Source organism: Furipterus horrens, unplaced genomic scaffold (genome assembly GCF_987537825.1).
Source record: "Furipterus horrens unplaced genomic scaffold, mFurHor1.1.pri manual_scaffold_3, whole genome shotgun sequence".
NCBI classification, from domain to species: Eukaryota; Metazoa; Chordata; class Mammalia; order Chiroptera; family Furipteridae; genus Furipterus; species Furipterus horrens.
This window is the reverse complement of record NW_028327173.1, coordinates 72,180,050-72,203,382: the sequence shown is the minus strand read 5'-3', so window position 1 is coordinate 72,203,382 and position 23,333 is coordinate 72,180,050. Positions and strand designations below refer to the sequence as shown.

Below are 23,333 nucleotides of genomic sequence, written 5' to 3'. Positions count from 1 at the left end.
ACATGAAAAGAGCTAGGCTCACCTGCACTGAAAAGTTATTAACATGCTAGTTTTTTCACTCTACTTTTTTAAAAGACGAGGAATAGAATTTACACTTGGGACTGATCCACACATGTGCCTGGCTACAGACACATCTGAGCCTAAGGAGAGATATGTGGAGAGAAGGACAGAGTGGTCTGCAGGGGAGGTGATACTAGCAAAGTTGATACCCTAGTGAAGGGTTAGAAAATGGCGGTATGATGTTAGCAGGCTTCCTGATGCTCTAGCATATTAAGTCTAGGCTGGAATTCAACCTCTGGGATCTACAGTGTTGGAGCTTAGCACCCTCATTAGCCGGTGGCAAAAAGGGAACACGTGTGGGGGCTGTTACTGAACCAATAAACAAACACTCAATGTTTCTATCATTTACTCAGCACATATATAATATCTTAGTCTTATCTTTTTATATATATCATGTTTTTTCTTTTAAATTTTGAAACAACAGAAAACTTACAGAAATGTTGCAAAGACAGTTCAAAACTTTTTCAGAGTCATTTGAGAATAACTTCCCAACAAGATAACCCTTCATACATGTGCACACACTTGTACACATACACAGACACACACTTGCATACACCAGCACCTCTAACGTAACCAGTACTCATGCTTCACCTCCATCTAATCCCCATACCCCTAAAGTTTCGTCAGTTGCCTGAATTATGTGTTTTATAGAAAAGGATCTGAGTATCTCAGTGTCATGCATTGAATTTAGTTGTCCTGTCTCTCCAGGCTCCCTCGGCCTAGAAGTTTTCATCAGTTTTTCTTTGATGTACATGACCTTGACATTTTCAGTGATCACAGGCCAGTTATTTTGCAGAATGTCCTTCAGTTTGGACTTGCCTGATGTTTCATCACAATTAGATTTAGGTTATGGCAGCAGCACCACAAAGGGATGCTCTGTTCCTCTTGCTGCATCCTGTCAGGTAGCTCCTGCTCTCAAGCTGTCCTATTACTGATGGTGATCACTTTGGTCGCATGATTGAGATGGTGTCTGCTGAGCTTCTCCACTGTAAAGTTACTCTTTTTACTTTTATAATTAATAAGAATTTTGGGAAGAGGTACTTTAAAGCTGTGTAAAATCCTGTTTGTTATGAAATTTCCCATTCATTCACTTATTTATAACTATAAGAATTCATCTTTCCTGTGTTAGTCCATGGATTACAATTGGATACCATTATTTATCCTGATGCTCAAATTTTCCCCAGTTTGGCCAGTGGAAGCCCATTTGAGCTGACTTCTGCCTCCTCTTGACTTGTGTCCTTGAGCACCTCCATGCTCCATGGCACAGCAACATGTTCCAGGTTCATCCTACTTCCCCCCAGCCCTACCTGGAATCAACTGTGTCCCCAAGGAACTCTGGTTCCTTTCAGTGGAAAATGGCCCTCCAAACCAAAACCTGGGTGCTAGATATGTTCTATGCTACTGGGGTCTCAATGGTCCCAGACCTTCTCAGTGGAGAGGACTAGGGGAGCTATTAATGTATATACATAGATTAATACACATTTACATCTATATTTATCTGTTTATGCACTGAACATTATGGGCTTACTAAAACCTCTAGTTCCAATCCAACACCGTAGGCTCATTATGGTTTTCCAGCTTTCCTTATTTGTAACTCCCTTCTCCAAGCATGAGACACCAGTTTCTATCACCCCAACTCATTTAGCTACCTGAGCAATATGCCCATATATAAAAAGTCCCCTATCTCTTCCACTACCCCCTCCACCCTGTGGATACCCCCCTCTCCCTGCTCCAGCTAACTGCACATGGAGGTCCTCTCCATTCTGCTCTGGCTCTGATACCCTACGCCAGATCAACACCCTCTGTGAGACATCCTTCTCATCCTTCTCAGGTTCTCATTCTGTTTGGGACCACTGTGACTCCCCACCTTGACCTCACCGTGGCTGCCCATCTTTCCCTGTCCATCTAAATGGCCTTAGCACTGAATTGTACAGGAAGGAAAAAGAAGGGAAAAAGTGATGAAAAGGTGTCATCTATTTGAGCTTCATGAGGCCAAGGACCATATCTGAAGTTTTTCTGAATTCTGGAGACATATTTAGTAGAATCAATAGGACTTCATGACCAATTAGAAAGAGAGAATGAGAGACGAGGTAGAATTTTGTAACTTATTTTTCTAAAAGATATAGGCTGAAGGTCCCCTGCACAGGGGACTGGGGTGGGGTAGGAGGGCTAAAGACAACTTAACATATGTTTGCTAACCAAGAACTATTTAGACAAACAGTCAGAATCCCAGACCGTACGTGCTGGCAGAGCTGGCCCAGTCCTCTTTTGGCAGACAGGAAACAGTGGTCTCCTCTTCTCTCTTTAAGATGAATTATGCTGTGAGTGCTGCCCTAGTGGTGGGCATCTTCATCGGGTTTCAGAAGAAAGCCTACACTTCTCCAAACAACCTTCTTGCCCTTGTTGCCTTGCTCATGCTGTATGGGTGAGTTGTTTGGGCCATTAGCTAATGCCATCAAAAGGGAGGCCAGAGGTGGGGCATGGTCTCCAGAAAGAAAACCACAGTTTCTGGTGGCAAGGTTGGCTTCCAACCCCCAACAGGCTCTTCAGCCTGGCCAGAAACCTGGCTGGCTTCTGTTTCTGACTCCACGCATGGAGGTGTTCTGGAGGCCTGGTCTGCTCAGGGACAATGGAGATGCCCCACATGACCTGAACCTTCTTCCGTTAAAACTGTGGCCTAACCAAACTCTGAGAATCTGTCATGCCCCCGTTTCTTACCCAGCTGTGATTCTGATTCACTTGTGGCTCATCTATCCATCTCAGTGTCTTCATCTATACTGACCAAGACTTATCTGCACACAGTAGAAGACTCCAGATGAAAAGCTGTTCCCTAGTCAGGGCCAGAGGATATCACAGAGATTAAATTCAGTGGAACTATAGAGCAAAGTGTGCAACTTTATATCCAGGCCTACCACATACTACATGTATACTGTGAACAAGTAATACACCTCATCTAGACCTCAGTTTTCTTATCTGGCCCTTTTTGTGTGGGCTAGTAGTTTTACCAGAGCAATGGTCTCCATTTATCTCTATTGATAAGAAGAATCAGAAACCAGCATGGCCAGTGCATCAGCTCCAGTGAACTGTGAAAATGAGCCTGTTGTAATCTCAGCTCAGCTTTGCTAATCCAGACAAGAATGGAAAGCATTGCAGGGTAGACAGTGCTCCTATGCTTTGTACAGAGCTTTGTAATTTATGTCCATTCACAGTTGCTATCTCATTTTCCCCTCACAAAACCCCCATGAGATGGTCAGGGAAGGCATTATTATTTCAATTCAAAGATGGGAAACAAAGACCGAGGAGTGGAGTATCTCTTTGGTCTTCCTGGGACTCTCACAAGTTTAAACATTTCATCTCATGTGTGAGGGGAATACAGCATTCCCACACTTATCATGAATATTACGTTCTAGACCACCCCCTGCCCGCTGTGATAGGTGAAAATCCGCGAAGTAGGAACCTTACATTTATTTTAGTATTTATATCTATTTTAAGGCTTTATAAACCCTTCCCACACATTTATAAACCATTCCCAGTCCTTATTAACCTTTTCCACACTTTTATAAACACTATTTATGTTCTTAAACATATTCTACACTCTTAAACCTACGTAACTTTAACAACATATGTATACAGTACTGCAAAATCCCGCAATATAGTGAAAAATCCACGATAAATAATTAAATATAATATTTTTAAAAAATCCCACAATACAGTGAGGCCACAATAAGTGAACCGCAATACAGAGAGGGACTGCTATACATTACATCTAGGGGTAGAGCAGGTGGAATGGAAATTGGCATTCTGTGCCACTGAGTTGTGTCATTTCACACAGATGGGCAGTCATTCCTATGATGTACCCAGCATCCTTCCTGTTTGATGTCCCCAGTACAGCCTATGTGGCCTTGTCTTGTGCTAATCTGTTCATTGGCATCAACAGCAGTGCCATCACCTTCATCTTGGAATTATTTGAGAATAACCAGGTGAGCATGACTTTCTTGGGTTCCTTGTTTGATTACTAGGACACTAGAGAGTATGTGATGGTAAACTAGAGCCATGGGCAAGCACCATTTGGACAAGCTTAGTGCATAAATGAATGTTGCTCCTTCCTTCCTTCCTTCCCTCCTCCCTCCCTCCCTCCCTCTCTCCCTCCCTCCCTCCCTGGCTTCCTTCTTTCATGTTTCCTTTCTTTAAACTCCTGATTCATGTTTGTACTCTAGTATCATGGTTTTCTGAACTCATTCTTGAACTATAAATGACCTTTCATGATTTTAATCTTTAATATTTTCTGAGCATTCAGATAATTTCAAATTTTTAAAGGAACAAAAAGACATACAATGAAAAGTCTCTTTCCTACTCCTGTTTTATAATTACCTAGCTCCCTTCTCCAGAGGCAACCTTTCGTTTGAGTTTCTTATGTGTTTTGGAGGCATATAAGCAGATACATATATATTCTTCCTCTACTTTCTTTTTAAATTAATTAATTAATTAATTTTTAGAGACAGGGAAAGGAAGGGGAAAAAGAGAGGGAGAGAAAAATCAATGCGAGAGAAAAACATTAATCAGTTGCCTCTTGTATACACCCCAACAGAAGACTGAACCTGCAACCCAGGCATGTGCCCCAACCAGGAATCAAACCGGAAACCTTTTGCTTTGTGGCTGACACCTAACCAACTGAGCCACACCAGTCATGGCTCTTCCTTCACTTTTTATGCAAATTGTAACAGAGTAGTATATACTATTCTACATGAAAATTAATCCTGAGACCAGGGTTAGGAATTTATGGTCCTCAATGAGTCATTTTATGACGTATGAAGTCCAGTTGTGCCATCCACAGCCCCCAGACTTCTCTTTGCCCAGAAAGAATGGGCCAGACTGAATCCTAAACACAATGTCAGTGGCTGCAGGGCTGTCTTTGCTCCACACTCCCCTCCCCTCCCAGCCTGCTGTGTCTGAGCCCTGGCTGTGACTTTCCTGGGAACTTCCCAAGGGCTGGTGGTCTCGCCCATGTGTCTGTGTCCCCAGTGACCTGTGTAGCCTTTCCTTCCCTCATGAGATCTCCACAGTTCAAAGGATGGGCACCAGCCAGCGCCTCTGCTGTCCGGCAGCCCTTGTCCCCACTCCTGCTTCTGGGCCCTGCTGGGAGGACCCAAGGCAAGTGTGCACTAGCCACCGAGTTTCATGGCTTCGTGAAAGTGACTCTTTCCGAAACTTGTCAGGCTTTCTGTGGCCACAAAGCAAAGAAGAACCCCTCCCCTTATGTCCCATGACTGACAAAACATATGCCATATCACAGTCAGACCCCAGAGGGAAGTGGATGAGAACACTGCCTCCCCAACCCTCCCCCACAATGGCCAGAGCATCCTGGCAGACTGAAAATGCTGCTTTTCAGAACTGTTTTTGTTACAGGCTCACAGTCCACTGAGTCTTAAGAGAGTGTGTTGCTTCAGAGTAATTAAATAATAAACTTCAAAAATTCAAAACATTCTCCGTCCTGCCAGCTGCACTCATTTAGCCAATGTGTGTGGAGTGCAACCTCCTCCACTGCGTAAGAACTGGTTGCTTTCACATAAGTTTTCAGAAAGATGCTGCAGAAATACCCAGAATCCCAGAGGAGGCTCCCCAGGTCCCGGTAGCTGCTGTCCCTTCTCAGTCAAGAGGTGTCAATGAAGTGAATACCACGTGATGGATGTGCCAATGTAAACAAGTATGACCCACTCAAATTACCCTCCAGAACTCCCCTTCCAGTCAGGAAATGGCCTGCACACCAAGTTAGGGACCGATATAAACCTCAGGACACAACATTCCATATAAAAGACCATCAAAGCAGTGAGACAGGTAAATGCTACAGATCAGAGTGGGCCCAAAAGAGCTGGGCTGCAGGGGTCCAGAAGCTCTTGGTGAAGCAAATTCAATTTAAGCCTGGCCTGGGATAAGTAGAATTTCATTAGCCCATTTAATAAATAATGAAGTGTCTACTAATAGTTGTACAAGAAATTTAGGAAGGACACAAAATATTTTGGTGTCCCATGCAGGGACAACTCACTAAGGCAGAAAGTAGGCACATAAGAAAATAATTAACCCTGGCAATATGGAAAGTATTATAAGAGAGGAGTAGAAATTTTACCATGGAAATCTGGAAAGGCTTATGAGCTTTGTAAAGAAGGGTGTTCTTTCCTGCTAATAGCAAGAGTTAACAGAAGCTGCAGCAAGCACAATCTGATTACCCAAAAACAAATCCCCCCAACTCAACACAGACACCAGAGAGAGTCTCTGTCTTCTTGCGCACAGCCCGGAGCTGTCCTGTGGGAACTGAGCAACAGACCTGGGATGTGCTCCGGGGACCCTCTCCCCTTTGGTCAAAGCTGGGTGATGGTGACAGCTCACAGCTGTACCACAGCTGAGAGAGCCTGGGTCACATTTCCATCCATGGCTGCATCTCCTGGTAACAAATGCCTTGGAAGGCTTGGGGGTAATTTCACAGCCAGCAGTGAGCTCCCAAGGGGCTGTCTGTGACGCTCCCCAAGAGGCACCTCCTGTGCATATTTCACAACTTTCCTACTTTGTGATCAATCCCTCCTATGGACAGTCTAGCTGCTAGGCCCCTCTGTCTACAGTCCTTCTCCTGGTCCTTTCCTGGGAGGGAAATGGGCTTGGCCCCATTACTGACTGCCCTGATTTTCTGTATTTCAGACACTGCTCAGATTCAATGCAATGCTGAGGAAGTTGCTCATTATCTTCCCCCACTTCTGCCTTGGCCGGGGCCTCATTGACCTGGCGCTGAGCCAGGCTGTGACGGACGTCTATGCCCGGTTTGGTGGGTGGCAATCGAGGCCAGTCAAGCATGGCCCTGGACCCTATGAGACTGAAGCAGGAGTTCCTGTGCCCAGACCTGCAGCCTGGGTGGGGGGGTCAAGGGGGTGGGGTACCTTGTTGGTGTGCATTGTCCGGCTGCCTAGAAGGGCTCAGGATGCCTCTGTTTCCTTGGCTAAGGAGCCACAGGAGGAATTGAAGACAGGCTCTGTTCTTCCCCAATCTGACCTGAGGAGCCAAGATGAGACTTGTGTTTGGCTTTTGCTTAATTCCTTGCATAAGTCTTGGCCCAGCTGAGCCAAGTGTTGAAAACTAGGTCTTTAGGGGTAGTTGGGGCGGCCGAGTGGACTTAACTTCTGTCATTTTTTGGTGGCTTCTGTCCCCAGGTGAGGAGAACTCTTCAAATCCATTCCGGTGGGACCTTATTGGGAAGAACCTGGTTGCCATGGCAGCAGAAGGGGTAGTGTACTTCCTCCTGACTCTCCTCATCCAGCACCACTTCTTTCTCACCCGATGGTATGTCCATGATGCTGCCCTGAGGTTGTCAATGCCGGGACATGGCTTTACATCCATAAAGTCATCTTTTTCCTCATGAGCCCTACACCATGATCGCTTTTACATTCTCAAAGGCTGGCTTGCTCTGAATAACACAAGAAGAAGAGACACATAAAATCAACACAAAAGAATTTGTGAGGAATCTAAACTTTAAGATATTTAAAACACAATGCTATTAGTTTCAGTCACTAATATTTAATCCCTCCTATAATTAACAGATACTCATTTTAAATTGGATGATAGCATTGCAGATGATAATGGTTAGGAGTATTCAAAGTACAGCTATGAACATTCACAGAAAATAGACAAAGGAGGACCCACTGCTAATTAAAGATGTGAGGGTCGGGACAGGGCAGGGGAGGAAGGGAGCGATATGGGGGTGATATGAGATGAGTACAGCCAGGAGCAATGTGTGTATGTGTGGTGGGGGTGATAGTGCCCCCCTCTGGGGGGGTGGCTGCCAATCATGACTAGCCCAGCGATTCCTCCCCAGGCTGTTGCCTAGACTCTACTACATCCTGACGTGGGTGCTCAGGTTCCCGGGAGGCAGCCCCTCTGTGATCCAAGTGGGGCTCGGCCCAGGGGACTGACCTGCTCATCACGGGGCCCGCAGAGCAAGCTTTCCCAAACATTGTTTTGTTTCTTATCCTTTCAACATGTCTGGCTGAGTCTGGCTGAATCTTTATGTATTTGCATAAAGATTCGAAGGACTTATTTTTAGGTTTTGATTCAGAGGGAAAAGAGTTATTAGAAATAAATCTACCATCCTACTTAGAGGGTTGTGAGAACTGAATGAAATAAGGGCTAGAACCCAGGGCTGACTCTGGGCTTGAGCACTTGCCCTCTCTGCCTAATGCCTCTCCTCTTGGGAGTCCTTTTGAGAATTCAAGTCTTAGGGGATAGGAAGCAAGGCTGGAGCAGCAGGGAGGGAATGGGAAGAAGGTGGGAGGGAGAGGTCAGTGCTGCGGATGCTGTACACCAGCCCACTCCTGTCCCCTCTCCCTCTTCTAGGATTGCCGAGCCCCCTAGGGAGCCCATCATGGATGAAGATGATGATGTAGCTGAAGAAAGACAAAGAATTATTAGTGGGGGAAATAAAACTGATATCTTAAGTCTAAGTGAACTAACCAAGGTAAGAAAATAGGTGTAGGCATGTTGGCGTGGAGGTGCCAACTGGACCTAGAGATGGCACAATGTTGTAATTTGCCTTCTGTAGAATAAGCGCTATGCCTATGCAAGCAACTTGTTTTTCTACTTTTATGTGGGCCTGTCATTTTTGTATTTAACTTGTCTTCCCAAAACATAGAATTCCAATGCATTTTCCCTAGTATTGATCTTTGGTACTGGCACAGGGCCTCAGCCAGAGCCACTACCACCAAGCCTCACTAATCTTTCTCTGGTTAGTTTTTGCACAGAGCCAGTTTCAAGATTTCTGGGGCTCATAGCACCTCTCAAAATGCCCTTGTTAATCTGGAACCTCTTCATGATGGTAGTTTTTGCTTAAACCATTCTTTGCTCTCTCGTGCCTTCCCTGCTCTAACCCCCTCTCAGGCCTCAGTCCAGTTTCTCTGACCTTGCAGGTTTATTCAGGCACCTCCAGCCCAGCGGTGGACAGGCTGTGTGTGGGAGTCCGTCCTGGAGAGGTGCGTATAATGCAGGTCACACAGAAAAGGGCTTTGGGAAATCAGCTGCTTCTCCCTCTAAAGCCGAGCTACCAAATAAATATAAAACACAAGTCACCCTAGGTCATTTGAACATTTTTAGCAGCCACACAAAAAAGGTAGAAACAGGTGAAATTAACCTTAATTACTTATCTTACCAATATATCTAAACTGTTATCACTTCTACATGTAATTCATAGGAAACATTGTTTATGAGGTATTTTACTTTCTTTTGTTTTGTTCTAAGTCTTCAAACTCCAGTGTGTTTTGCACTTACAGCTCATATCAATTCGGACTAGGCGCAGTTTTAGTGCTCAGTAGCCACTGCAGGGGAGGGAATTCCTCTTTCCTGCCCTCCTAGGTACTCAGGCTCAATAAATTGTTCTGACAAAAGACAGATTAACAGGAGAAAAACAAAGGGAAGTTTGTTGTCATGTGTTTGACATATACATGTGGGCTTACATAGCATTTTAGCGGAGGAACAAGACATGGTCAGAGAAGTAACAAGGCAGAAGAAAGGGACTTTTGAGTTTCCAGGGTAGCAGAATATAGGGAGGCAAATGTATGGGGAACTAATGGTAAATAATGGCTAGTTAATAATATTTGTTATGTGGATCCTCTGGTGTCATCTCCAGGCTGATAAGGGTCTAAAGTTGTCTTCAACAGTCAACTTCTCTCCTTCTTGGTAGAGAGGGGAGGGGAAAAATACCTTGTAAATTTATGTCCTGCTTTCAGGCAAATAGGGCAAGGGCAGAAAGCTCTTCTTGTATCTGCTTCTTCTTAGTTGCCTTCAGATCCAAATCATCCTTATGCCAAAGTGGCGTATCTGGGGTAGCATATTCTGCTGCCCTGCACCACATGGAGCGAGTGGCCTCCTAATGGAAGCACACACGCTTTGCTCTAGGGCCCGATATTTCAGACCATCTTGGGCTCTAGGGTCAGGCCAATTCTGTGTGTTCCCCCTCAGTGCTTTGGCCTCCTGGGAGTGAATGGAGCTGGCAAAACAACCACTTTTAAGATGCTCACTGGGGACACCACAGTAACATCAGGCGAAGCTACTGTAGCAGGCAAGAGGTAAGTGTCCTGCTTGTGCTATCTTGGGGTATCTCTCATAGGTCCTGAGCCATGTCCTTGTCCTAGCACAGGGAGGGTGAGCATTGGACCCTGTATCTGAGGGTGACTCTGAGAGCCTGGAGTTCTGTGCAGAGGGGTGGATGTCCCAGTGATCACGGTCCAGAAATTCTAAGATATACACCTACTGGAAAATTGAATGGTGTTGTGATTGTTAAGAGATTCCTCTGTTTGCATGGAGTCTCAGAAAGTTCTGGGATGTACAAAGTCATTGGTTTTTGCTCTTAGTATCATGGACTCCTCTGTGCATTTGAATGACACTTGTACCTTCTTTCTATAAAAACATATACCATTGTCCCTCATTACCTCCCTCCACATATCTTTGCAAAGAGTGTTGGGGAAGTTACTGAGCCCTGAAGCATGTTTATGGCCCTGCAGAGCCCCTGGGCCCCAGGTTGAGAACCCCTGTTGCGAAGCATCTTATCTCTGAGCTTCTAGGTGGGGTTAGGTTCGAGGGCCTTCGGGGGCCTTAATCTGTATTGCCTATTTCTGTGCTGATGCTTGGTGTCAGGCCAAGGAACATTTATAAAGGAAAACCTGGCCTGTACCTTTGGGTTCTGGAGGGTGTCTTCTGCTCTTTATAATAAGGTGTGAGTAAACAGACTGGTTCTCTGCGAGCACAGGATGGAGAACAGGAGCTCGCGCTTGTTCATCTCTTTCCAGCTGCCTCTTGAATAGCAGCGTTCACACGTGTTAGATGTGCCCAGAGGAGCTCTATGCCCTGGTTTGTAAGTGGAGTTAGGCACTGCTCTTATCTGCCCAGCCTGTGCCTCCCTGGGGCCTCCTTACCTAGGAGCCATCCTCATTCTGGTCCCATGCCCACTGGGCAGGGGGAGTCCTGAGCACGCTTCACTGGCTCAGACAGGATGAATCTGGTTCCTGGGCCTTCCCCAGTCATCCCCATTAGGTCCAGAGCAAAAGGACTGGCAGGGGTGGAGTGAGACCATGGCTGGGTCTATCTCATCTGCAGATCTGGCTTAGCTTACAGTCAAGCAAATGACTTCACAATGGCAGCAGAAGGAGTCTTAAGGGGTAGGCTGCAGAGGACAGGAGGGTGTAATGAGATTTGCGATAAGATATCAAGTTACAGTCCAGGTGAGACAGTCTGATGCTCAGAAAGTAAAACCAAAATGGAAGTTAGAAATAAACTATAGGTTTAAGACATAGGATTGGGCTTCTCTGGTTCAGAAGCTCCTGTGAATTTCACAAAGTATACTCCTTGCTTGTCTAGGTGGTTTTAATTGGCCCAGCCATACCTGAAGTCATTTTTGTCATAATGTGGGACTGTCTTAGTGGATGGCCTTTTTCTGTTCCTTCCCATTGCATCCATAGACAGTAAGCTATAAAGGAGAGGGGGCAGAGATTAGACCAGTCTATGGAGAGTTTATTTTTTCATCAAGACAATGTATTTTCTAGTGGGGGAGAATAAATTAGTCAAAGGGAATTGATAGAACTCAATTCACTTCATCTCTTCTCTCCACCAACCTCTTGCTCTGGTGGGGAGGGGAGATGATCTGTTTGGTTCCTTTTTCATTGACTGTATCTCTGCCAATAAATGGAGAAGTTTACTTTCATTGGAAGGTATGTATTGTCTCTAGCTACTTCCCAAATGTCTGAAAGGGTTCAAAAATTACTGTCCAGCTTCTTAAACCTGATCTTCCCTTTGTTTTTAAACTAATATGTGAGGTGATCCAATCCAAAACCAAAGCTAATTTGGGTATCAGGTATTCAATTATTCTAAAAAGGAAAACTGAGGATGACTGGATTCAAAGCTCAGAACTCCTGAAGTTCATCTGTTTCTAATCAGAGGGCCCCTGCTTTGATTCCTCAATGTTGTAGACATTTCTGAAGCAAAATGGGAGAAGAGGCAGCTTCCTTATCTTGTCAGAAGCTCCTCTAGCCCCAGATCTCTGATCACCCTTCTCTGAAGGAAACTTGCTAACTGCTTTTTCTTGTTGCAGTATTTTAACTGATATTTCTGAAGTCCATCAAAATATGGGCTACTGTCCACAGTTTGATGCAATTGATGAGCTGCTCACAGGGCGAGAACATCTTTACCTTTATGCCCGGCTTCGAGGTGTTCCAGCAGAAGAAATCGAGAGGGTAAAAAAGGGTTTGTTGTGGCTACTTAGGAATTTGGTAAACCATAAGGCTATTTCATAAGAGTGCAGTTATTTAGAGATGGGAAAGCTGTAGAATGCTATCCACTCATTCATTCAACAAATGCTTACTGAGTGTCTACTATGTGCCAAGTGCTGTTCTAAAAGTGGGGGTATAGCAATGAGCAGAACAGACAAAAATATCCCTGCCTTTGTATCTCACAAAACAATGTATGTCTTTATCCTTTCACCCAGAATTCCACTTCTGGAAATTTACCCTGAAGGTATGCCTCCCACAGCATAAAATGCATAAGCACAAAGTTATTCATTGCATTTTAGTTGCAAAATATTGGAAGTTAACTTTCAGGAATAAGATGTTGGTTGAATAATTTATAGTTCATATGTACAATAAAGCCTTAAATCTTTGTGAACTGATATAGGGTTATTTCTAAGAGATATTTTCAAGTAAAAAAAAAAAAAGCAAAGTGCTAAAAAGAACATGTATGATGCTTTTCATGTAAAACACCAGGAAATATAAGAAAGCATACATAAGTCTGCTTATCTTTGCAAATAGCAAAGATAAACCAGAAAGCAATAAATTTCCTCATCGACAAATGGGAGATGGGTGAAAGGGAAATGGGGGTGAATGACACTTCTCTGAGTGTATCTTTTTGTGTAGTTTTGACTTTTGGAAGAATGTGAATATTCTACACATTCAAAAAATAAAACTAAATAAGGATGGAAAAGAAAATCCTAACACTGAAAGCAAACTGAAACAAATTAATTCCTTTATATTTCAAATAAATATTATATGCAGAAAGGGAGGGAAAGAGCTAATACAAATAACTGATGTCACAGTACTTGACAATATATCCTCAGTCTTAAACGGAGCAGATGGAAAAAACTACAAATTCTGAGCTCTTTTTAGTCTATTTTTTATAGTGGCATGGGCAAAGCAGTTCTGAAAAATTTAGATGTGTTATAGGATTAAGTAAATAAGTAAATGTGTTAATGTTGTTGGGAGCCAGAGTTCTCACTGTGGAAGGAGGGACATACAAATATGGAAAAGTAGAAAGCAAGAAATTACCCTGTGGGGATGGATTGGAATTAGAGATATCACTGTAAACTCATGAAATATTTATATGTGTGCATTTGTGCATGCATGCATAATGTGTTCCTGTGTGTTGCACATATGCATGTATATGTATGTGCACACATGTGTGTATGTTTGTGTATGTGTTTAACTGAAAGGGCTAAGAAGAAAAAATACCCCAGTAGCACTGAGCACATTTAGTGCCCAAATTTTGCTTACTTAATACCACTGCCCACTAAAAGAAACTATGAGTCTTCAAACAAATGACAAATTCCAGGTCTGGGACAGCAGAGGTAGTAAAAAAGCCTGGGAAACCTTATGCCAGAAGGAAAGAAGAGAGAGGGCCATGTTGATCTAGGGGAAAAGGTACAACTGTGCAAGGCTGAAGCACGGGGGATTTATCTCCAACAACTTCCCAAGTTTTATTCCTGTGTTCATGTGTGTGTTCATTTGCATTTGTATGCACACACACATACACACACCTGTTATTCTTCATCATAGGTCCCTGTTGAGTTCCCTCAAAACACTGTTATGATCTGTCATTATTCTGTGTATTTTGATTGTCTGTGAGTACAGGGTCAATGGCTATGTTTACCATTATTCTCCAGTGCCTAGTACAGAACCTGGTTCATAGTGAGTGCTCAGTAAGTATGCATTAATACACAAAACCTCAGGTGTGACCCTGTGGAGGGGTGGAATCAACAAGGCCCACCATCTTCTCAAACAAACCCTAGGGCTCTTCCTTTTCTGCAAGCCATGGTCCAGGACCCTGGGTAAGAAGCCCTGCCCTACTTTTTGTAAGGCTGAAGCCCATTTCTCACGGGGGCTCAGCTGATCAAGCTGGGATCTAAGGCAGAGTGGAGAGAGACATCTGGTCCTCAAAGCATATGTCAGAGAACATGAGCCGTCAGGTGGCACTGTTTCTGCTGAGCTTCTGTCCTCCTGGTTGTATGAGATCTGGGAGCTCAAGGCTCTGAATTGGTGGAGGCCTGGGGTGTCTGCTTGCCTTTCCCATTTGGGATTCTCTTCTCTTCCCTAGGTGGCAAACTGGAGTATTCAGAGCCTGGGCCTATCTCTCTACGCGGACCGCCTGGTTGGCACCTACAGTGGGGGCAATAAGCGGAAACTCTCCACAGCCATTGCCCTGATCGGCTGCCCACAGCTGGTGCTGCTGGTGAGGGGCACTGTGACCTGTGGGGACAGGCAGGCTCAGGGGTTGGAACCAAGAGATGCATCTCTTTGGTTGGCTCAGCAGATTTAGAAAATGTGGCAGCCTGTTTTTGTCTGGACTATTCCGTATAGTGCTCCTTTCAACCCAGCTCTTGGGGGAAACTGAACTCAACATATTCTCACCCTGAGTTCCTATGGCTCACAGCAGGGAAATTCAGCCCCTTTGTGGAATGTGGGCCTCTGCTCAGAAATCGCTACTGCCAGAGGTCTTCTGTGGGATTTGAAGTGGACAGGAGCATTAGCCAGAATCAAAGGCTCATGGCACTCTCACTTGGAGCCAAGACTCCTGTGCTCATAAGGTCTGGGGTTTATGAGTCCATGGGTCGCAGGACTTGGAGGGAGCCAGAAAAGTCACCTAAGCTATATCCTTGTCTCCTTGTGAACATTGTAAAATTTAGGGATCTTTTTGGTTTGCCTGTGTGTTTTTAAGGTAATTCTACCTTTGCCTTAATCAACTTTAACCCATTTCTGGGATGAAATGGGTCTAGAGGTGTACATAATCTGTCTTAACTCTCCTGAGTTGCCACCTGCCTTCCATACATACTGTCACTGGGTACCCTGAGTCTCACTCCACTGGGCAGTGACTTCGTGCATCGTTGCCAGAGATAATGCTCAGAGGAAGTCAGTCACGGAGGGTGCAGTAAGTCAGGCCCCTGCCCCCTCTGCCTCCCACAGGATGAGCCCAGCACAGGCATGGACCCCCAGGCGCGCCGCATGCTGTGGAACACCATCATGAGCATCATCAGAGAGGGGAGGGCTGTGGTCCTCACATCCCACAGGCAAGCGATTCCCAGGGGCTAGGGTGGAGCAGGCAGGCTGGTGGGAGTACCCTGCCCCTCACCTCCTCTCTCCTACCCCGCAGCATGGAAGAATGTGAGGCCCTGTGTACCCGGCTGGCCATCATGGTGAAGGGCGCCTTTCAGTGTCTGGGCACCATTCAGCACCTCAAGTACAAGTAAGGAGATGGTGTGGCAGAGGGCACCTTTGTCACCTCCCTGGGGAGTGTGGGGGTTTCAGCCAGGCCCTGTGCTCTCTGCTGACACTTGGAAGGGTCCTGTTACCCCCTCACCCCGTGGGCAGAGGCAGGTGGTGGTCAGGCCTCATTCTGCAGCAGCAAGTGGAGAAAACTATTGTGCTGGAAGAAACTCAGTATCTTGGGCTAAGTGCTCGAGGTTGAAAGCTCCCTGAGAATCCAGATGGAGCATTCTGATTGGGGCAAATGCAGAGCCTGGCTGGGATGAGGGAGGGTCACTACTCCTGCCTCATTATCCTACCACTTATCCCAACAAATCCAGGACTGATGACCTATTTAATAAGAGCTCACAACCCACTTAGGAATGATTAAGAAACCAAACAACCTGAGAGTTAGTTTTCCTTTCTGGGAATCATATGCTTTTCAGTTTGAGAAATGACCATGTATTATAAAATGAACCAGAAATGCCAGTCATCTTCAGTTCATTGCAAATTGTAAACTGCTGTAAATATGTGGTAATAATAATGGTTTTCTCTTCCAAACCTTATAATCAGTTAAAATAACTTTACGACAACAACACCATGCTCCCTTGTATTCTGATACGCATTATAAACTCGGAAGGGTGGGTTTATAGTTATCATTATGTGTTTAACAAACGCTTGTGAGAGCCTGGAATAGGAAAGTCACTGTGCTAGTTGGTGAAAGGAGCAGCACATAACCCACCTTGTCTCTGCCGAGAGGCACCCATGGGAGCGTGTTGCACAGTATGCATCATTCTTACCTGCCTCAGGGCAGGTTAACGATTGAGAGCAAAGTCTAGTAGATTAGCTGCATTTGGATATTTGACCCATGATTTCTTGAGCAATTACAGCTTGGACACTGCACAGAAATCTAAGGGGGTTTCTGAATGTGAGGTCACCAGACCTGTGCCAGCAACTTCCTGTGTCTGCCTTGGAGACACAGCTGTTCCCTTCTTCTTTCCCTCTCACTCTTCAATATCTCCATGGAGAGCAGGTGCGGGGGAACTGTTCCCCATGTGGAGGGACAGTTTTCCAGAGCTGAAAGGTAAAGGCATTTTATTGTAGAGGGGAGTGACCCTTGATCAGGGAGGGAACTCTGAAGTAAATTGTAGTTGGCATGGTTATACTGGGACGTAAGCGTGTAGAGAAGCCAGCTGGCCCTGCACACACTCTGTGGTGGACTGTTCTTTATTCACCTGGTGAAGGGAGGAGGGAAGCACCTGGCCCTGGCAGCTCCATTTGTTTTGGAAGCTTCCACGGGGAAGTGCTGCCTTTCCAAGACTTTGCTCCCACCTGGCCAGCTTCTTTTTTTTTTTTTTTTCAGATTTAATGTGTTTTATTGATTAAAATATTACATTTGTGCCAATTTCCCTTCCCTCTGCTCCCCTCCACCCGGTGGCCCCCCTCCCTCCAGTTGTCCCCCCCTTTTAGACCATGTCCATTAGTTGTGCATACAGTTCCTCCCAACCTCTCTCCGTCTATTCCATTCCCTCCTACCATGATCCCCAATTCCTATATCATCTCCCTCCCTCTCCCCACTCCCCCTCCCTGTTGACCTCCCCCCAATATGCTTCCCGTACCCACAGTTCCTTTTCCACTCTCGTTGCCTGTTTAGTTTGCCTTTGTTTCATCTCCCTAGCTTCTGTTTTTTAAACCAGTCCCTTTAACATCTCATATAACAGTGGTTTGGATCTAATGAACTCTTTCAGTTTTATTTTGTCCTGGAAACACTTTCTCTGTCCTTCTATTCTGAATGACAATTTCGCTGGATAGAGTATTCGTGGTTGTAGGTTTTGGATTTTCATTACTTTGAATATTTCTTGCCAGTCTCTTCTTGCCTGTAGGGTTTCCCTTGAGAAGTCAGCTGATAGTCTAATTGGGACCCCTTTGTACATAATTCTTTTCTTCTCTCTTGCTGCTTTTAAGATTCTCTCTTTATCTTTAATTTTTGACATTTTGATTATAATGTGTCTTGGAGTGGTTCTCCCTGGGTCCAGTCTCTTGGGAACTCTCCTTGCTTCCTGGACCTGCAAGTCTATTCCCTTCCCCAAGTCTGGGAAGTTCTCCTTTATTATATTTTCACTCAATTTTTCAAGTTCTAGTTCATCTTCCTCATTCTCTGGCAAACCAATGATTCTTATGTTGGGCCTTTTATAGCTGTCCCAGAGGTTTCTGATCCTCTCATTGTTGCTTCCAATTTCCTCTCTCTGCATTGGTTGACTGCTTGTTCCTTCTCCATATTCCAGTTTGTTGAAATGAACTCTGGATTTTTTTTCCTCACCATCTGTCTCGTATGTGGTTTTGTTCCTTTCGTTATGAATGTTTTTCGCTTCTTTCTTATCTTTTTCCTGCTCTTTTGTGAATTCTGTAAGCCACCTGATAACAATGGCCCAGAACTGAGCATCTGACAGGTTTCTTATCTGTTCATCTGTCAGGTTCTCTATCTGTTGCCTGGTGAGCTGTGCCACCGGGATTTCTATAGTTGTCTGCCTCATTTTGACAGATGCGTTTTGTTTTCTTGGGCCGGCTGTAGGGGGCAGTGCCTGTGTACGCGTCACAATTCAGCGACCGGCGCCTGTCTGCGACCTATTTCGCAGCCCTGTGGTGCTTTCTTTGGGGGCGGGGGTCCAAGATGGATTCACACAGTTATTCAGCTAGGAGACCGGGATCCGTCCTCCCGCCCCCCTGGGCCTCACTGTTCAAGGCGATGCGGTGGCCGCTCTCCCCAGCGCTGGGGTCGCGCACTGCCAGGGGCTTGACTGCAGCTGGGATTTTTCGCCGCCCGCCGCTCCAGGTGCGACCGCAAACAGCGCTGCCCTCTTTAACTCTTACCTGCCCAAATGGCACCGCTGGTTTATAACTTCATATGTTGGGCTTCCGTGTAGTTTTATTTTCTGGAATTTCTAGTTATCCTTTGTTTTGAAGTAGTTGTATTCCTCTCTAGTTGTAGAGGGAGACCTAGCGTGTCCGTCTAAGCCTCCATCTTGGCCAGAAGTCCTGGCCAGCTTCTTAAAGAGCCAGGCAGCCTTTCCACCACTGAGTGAGCACTGGCCCCACCTGCCTTCATGGGCAGGTCTGTGATCTCTGCAGGGAGCTAAAACCACCTTTGACTTCAGCAAGTATGCGAGAGGCAAAGGCACAGGGAACATCCATGCCTCCAGGAGTTGAACACAGGAAGCCGTGACATAGGTCTGGTGACCCATTTCACCACACATTTAGACCTCTTAAAACTAGGATCAAACTGTTCCTCCGGGAACTATCATGGGTTTTTCCCCTAGTTTTAAACGTGCACAAGAGGTTTATAGTGTGGCTTTTAATCCTCAATATTTTCAATGAGTCTGTTCCTTATTTGGGGATTGCCGTAGGCCCAACTACTAACGGGCCTGTACCCTGCTGCCATGGGTATCCCCTAGGTTTGGAGATGGCTACATCGTCACAATGAAGATCAAAGCCCCAAAGGATGATTTGCTTCCCGACCTGAACCCCGTGGAACAGTTCTTCCAGGGGAACTTTCCCGGCAGCGTGCAGAGGGAGCGGCACTACAACATGCTCCAGTTCCAGGTCCCTTCCTCCTCCCTGGCCAGGATCTTCTGGCTGCTCATCTCCCACAAGGACAGCCTGCTCATCGAGGAATATTCGGTCACACAGACCACACTGGACCAGGCAAGTCCCCCAGGGAGCCAATTGCCGAGCAGGGCTGTGTAGAGAATAAGCTGGACCACCCAACCTGGGCTGGGCTTCACACCACAGACATGTCTGGGTTTTAACACGCTGGTCCATCTGTCCATTAGGGAAAAAAATCCATCTGTCAAAAAGTGTTGTCTTAACACCATTTTAATCATCAGCAAATGTCATTGACTTTACATCATCCTCTCCACTACACTATGATTTTACTTTAACCTTCCTGGTTTGTGGTGATGACTCTTTTTTTTCTTTTTCAAATCAACTTTATTGATGCTTAACTTACATACAATAAAACACACCCATTTAAGGTGTATAATTAGGTGAGTTTTTATAAACATGGATATCATGTGTCAGGTTTTAAAATGGGATCACTTTATATTGTGGTAAAATATACATAACATAATTACTTATTTCAAGTATACAATTCACTGGCATTGAGTGCATTAATATTATTGTACAACCATCACCATCACTACCATCCACCTCCAGAAAATTATTCATCTTCCCAAATTAAAACTCCATATCCATTAAACAATAATCCCCCACCCCAGCCACTTTTAACTGCTGTTCTACTTACTTGATATATGTCCTCAAGGTTCATCCATGTTTGTAGCACATGTCAGAATATCCTTCTTTTAAAGGCTGAGTAATTTTCTATTGTAATATATATCATGTTTTATTTATCCATTCATCCATTCGGACATTTAAGTTGTTTTTTGGGGAGCAGGGGTTGTTGTTGCTGTGTGTTTGTTTTAAATAGATAGCCTTAAAGTCTATACAGTAAAGCAGCAGAATTAGGCAGGTCTCCATTGATCCTTTGAGGAGCTAGCTCACTATCATCTTCTTCTCAGTCGTAAGCAGAAGGAAGGAACAAGAATTATGGCCACACTGCACATTGAATAAAGAACAGAGGAGAGATGAGATCAGACTCCTGTTTTGTTTTTAGTTTCTTCTTCAGAGGTTTAGAAGGTGCTGCTACTTGAGATCTGCCTTGCCTTGTAGACCCCAAGTCCTTTGAGTCCTCCCATAGGAGCTTCTTTGTCTTAGCTCAGAATCCTAAGAAGCCCTGTCCAGGGCACTGGTGGCCGGGCTTCCTCAGGTGGGCCAGCCTCCCCTTCTGCAGGACACAAGGACTCCCGCAGGGCTGTGGATTACCTGCAGAAAAGAGACAGCAGGGTGGGTGGGTGGAGGCTACCATTTTTCTGGAAACATATACCTACTCTTGCTCTTTTCTTGCCTTCAGGTCTTTGTAAACTTTGCTAAACAGCAGACGGAAACTCACGACCTCCCTCTGCACCCCCGCGCTGCTGGAGCCAGCCAACAAGCCAAGGTACTCGCCACACTTTCACAAACAGGCCTCCTGCAGAGAGCCCCTCCCAACCACACTGCTCTCCTTATCCCCACCTGTCCTTCCCCTCCAGTTCTGCGCTGAAGGACTTTTCAGTCGGTAGTGGTGTGGGGTGCTTTTATAATCCGGAAACCATTCGGATGGTGTGGGAGAGCATTTTTAAAAAGAGTTTTCCCCCCATGGTTTTGCTCACAGCAAAAAGAATTTAGACTTTGGAAATAAGAAGCAGGGAAATAGGAGAGAATATAAGAACATCTTGATTGCTGGGCTACTCGACATCTATGTCTGGTCATGTGTTTGAGTTTCAAAGGAAAAGAATCAATTGGCACTTCATATCAATGGTGGACACATTTGGTTAGAGTGAGAATTATTGTCTGTTTTAGGAAGAGGGCTCTTTGTTCTTTATAAAACTATCAAGGTGATGGAGGAAGAACCAATAGAAGGTATGTATCCTGGCCTGTGATAACTCATAGGATAGGTGCTACCAGGTTCCTGCCCTGGCATGGTGCCTCAGCCCCATGTAAGGAGCACCCCAACCCCATCCCTGTTCCAGGAAGAGAGAGAGAGAGAGAGAGAGAGAGAGAGAGAGAGAGAGAGAGAGAGAGAGAGAGAGAGAGAGAGAGGAAGGGGACTGGAGTAAGTACTGCAGGAGGCACGAGGATCCAGACGCCCTGATTTAAGCCTGGGATTATGAAGGAACAAATTAACTCAGCCGTTTTCTCTAGACTTACCTGGAGAATAAATCAAACAAAATCAAAGTACTTTTTCAATTAGCAAAGATGTGCAAAACTTTATTTCCTATAAAATTCTCATTCCTTCCACCAGCTTCTTAATTGCAAGAAAAACTGAATACTGCTAATGATTGAAACACTCCTTTCTAAGGTCATGCTTACGAAGAATTTTTCCCCTTCCTTTTGGCTAGTAGAGACCTAATGGCTACTTGGTAAAGTTGACTTTGTCCCCCATCTCCCCAGAGGGCCTAGAAATGTCTAAGTAAAGGCACTGGTCCAGGGAAAGTTAGTTTTGCTAAGATTTTCCAGCCACTCTTTCTCATATGTAGATCTTGAACTTTACTTACACCTGTAGAAAATTATTCTTTGAAAGCCATTTGCAGTTATGAATGTTTTTATAACTCAGAATACATGCTTTTCCTACTCCCACCTTGCATATTCTCTCTTAAAGGGCCAATACCAAGCCATCTCTAGGCCAGGCAAGGGGGCTGATGGTCTGTGATCTATATAGCAGTTAATTTCAAACCTACCTTCTTGGCTTTTAAGACACGGAGAGCCTAGTAACTTTCCTGCGCTGAAAAGCAAACCTAGAAACACCATAGTGGCCTTTGGAAACCACCCAGAGGGTATAGCTAGCTTCCCTCTAAGATATAAGCATGTTTGCACAGCACACATGTGAGTCTTCATGACGTCTGCACTGTAGAGCCCGAGAGACTGAGGGGTCATCTAGCCTAAACTTTTCATAGACATGCAAATAAGCATAGCCCATAACCTTGGGGATCTGGCAGAATCACAGTACTCTGGGCTGAACTTTTTTCAACTATTAATTGATAGCTATTTTATTATTTTTTTTAATTCATACACTTTTTAAAAAACTATTTTATTTATATATTTATTTATTTATTTTAGAGAGAAGGGAAGGGAGGAAGAAAGAGAAGGAGAGAAGCATCAGTGTGTGGTTGCCTCTCATGCGCCCCCAACTGGGGACCTGGCCTGCAACCCAGGCATGTGCCCTGGCTGGGAATTGAACTGGCAACCCTTTGGTTCACAGGCTGGCACTCAATCCACTGAGCCACACCAGCCAGGGCTATTTAACTTTTACAATGTAAAAGCCATTGCACCATCTCTTCAGAAAACTAAGATGACAAAGGTCTGTCTGATCTCTTTCTGCAGGACTGATCTCCTTCCACACTGTTCATTTGCTGCAGCCGGAAATGAACTCTGAGCAGCTGGAAGTACAGGAGCCTTTGCCATAGGGTCATCCAGTCCAAACAGCCCACACAAGTAAGGCCTCGGCAGCAGAAACATACACACGCTGGGCATACAGAGAACACCACAGGGGGCTTTTCCAGAAGGAAGCCAACACTGATCGGTTCACCTGGGTCACCTGATAGTGAAACTGACGAGCCAAACGATTGCAAAACCCTTTTCATCCAGACCAAGAAGTAGAGTCTCAGTTCATCCTGCCAGTAGCTCTGATCACGATACCATTCTCATTCTAGTAGATCTGCTTTTCTCTCTGTGTTTGTGTGTCTGTTCTATTTTTAAGGAGAAAATAAAATGCAAACATATTTATCACACACTATGCGGTGTGCAACACCTGGTACCATTTCAGACATCACCTGTGCCATGCAGCTTCCTGTCATTGCGTGAGAGCTATTGCCACAGGAGTGCCAGTCATGGCAAGACTCTGAGACACTGGGGTGGAAGTAGATGGACTAGTCTTGATGTTTCATGTCAAGTCTGCTTTATAGGATTAGAGGAAAACAGCCAGCTGGCACTGCATGTGAACATTATCCATTGTTAATTGAGTGTTATTTGAATCTAGGTCTCTCGTCTGTTTACTCAGCTAGTTGGAGTGCCCACCTCAAAGGCATAATTTAGACAGGAGAAGAAGAGGCAAGGACAGGTGAGAGTGGATCTTTGATTGGATATGAG

The 23,333-nt window shown here is 45.1% G+C and overlaps 1 protein-coding gene across 1 annotated transcript in view; it reads left to right on the top strand.

The window, feature by feature from the left end:
• The window catches only part of ABCA4 (ATP binding cassette subfamily A member 4), a 130,229-nt gene extending 107,252 nt beyond the window's left edge, over positions 1–22,977 (top strand). Inside the window, exons 37-50 of the mRNA XM_090269755.1 lie at positions 2,370–2,485; positions 3,893–4,040; positions 6,751–6,874; positions 7,257–7,386; positions 8,437–8,557; positions 9,006–9,068; positions 10,054–10,160; positions 12,179–12,320; positions 14,449–14,583; positions 15,315–15,418; positions 15,502–15,594; positions 19,046–19,295; positions 20,560–20,646; positions 22,569–22,977. Of these exons, the coding sequence (XP_090125881.1) occupies positions 2,370–2,485; positions 3,893–4,040; positions 6,751–6,874; positions 7,257–7,386; positions 8,437–8,557; positions 9,006–9,068; positions 10,054–10,160; positions 12,179–12,320; positions 14,449–14,583; positions 15,315–15,418; positions 15,502–15,594; positions 19,046–19,295; positions 20,560–20,646; positions 22,569–22,574 (1,626 nt within the window). The 3' untranslated portion in view covers positions 22,575–22,977. The remainder of the gene's footprint in view (positions 1–2,369; positions 2,486–3,892; positions 4,041–6,750; positions 6,875–7,256; positions 7,387–8,436; positions 8,558–9,005; positions 9,069–10,053; positions 10,161–12,178; positions 12,321–14,448; positions 14,584–15,314; positions 15,419–15,501; positions 15,595–19,045; positions 19,296–20,559; positions 20,647–22,568) is intronic.
• Positions 22,978–23,333: the final 356 nt, after the last annotated feature.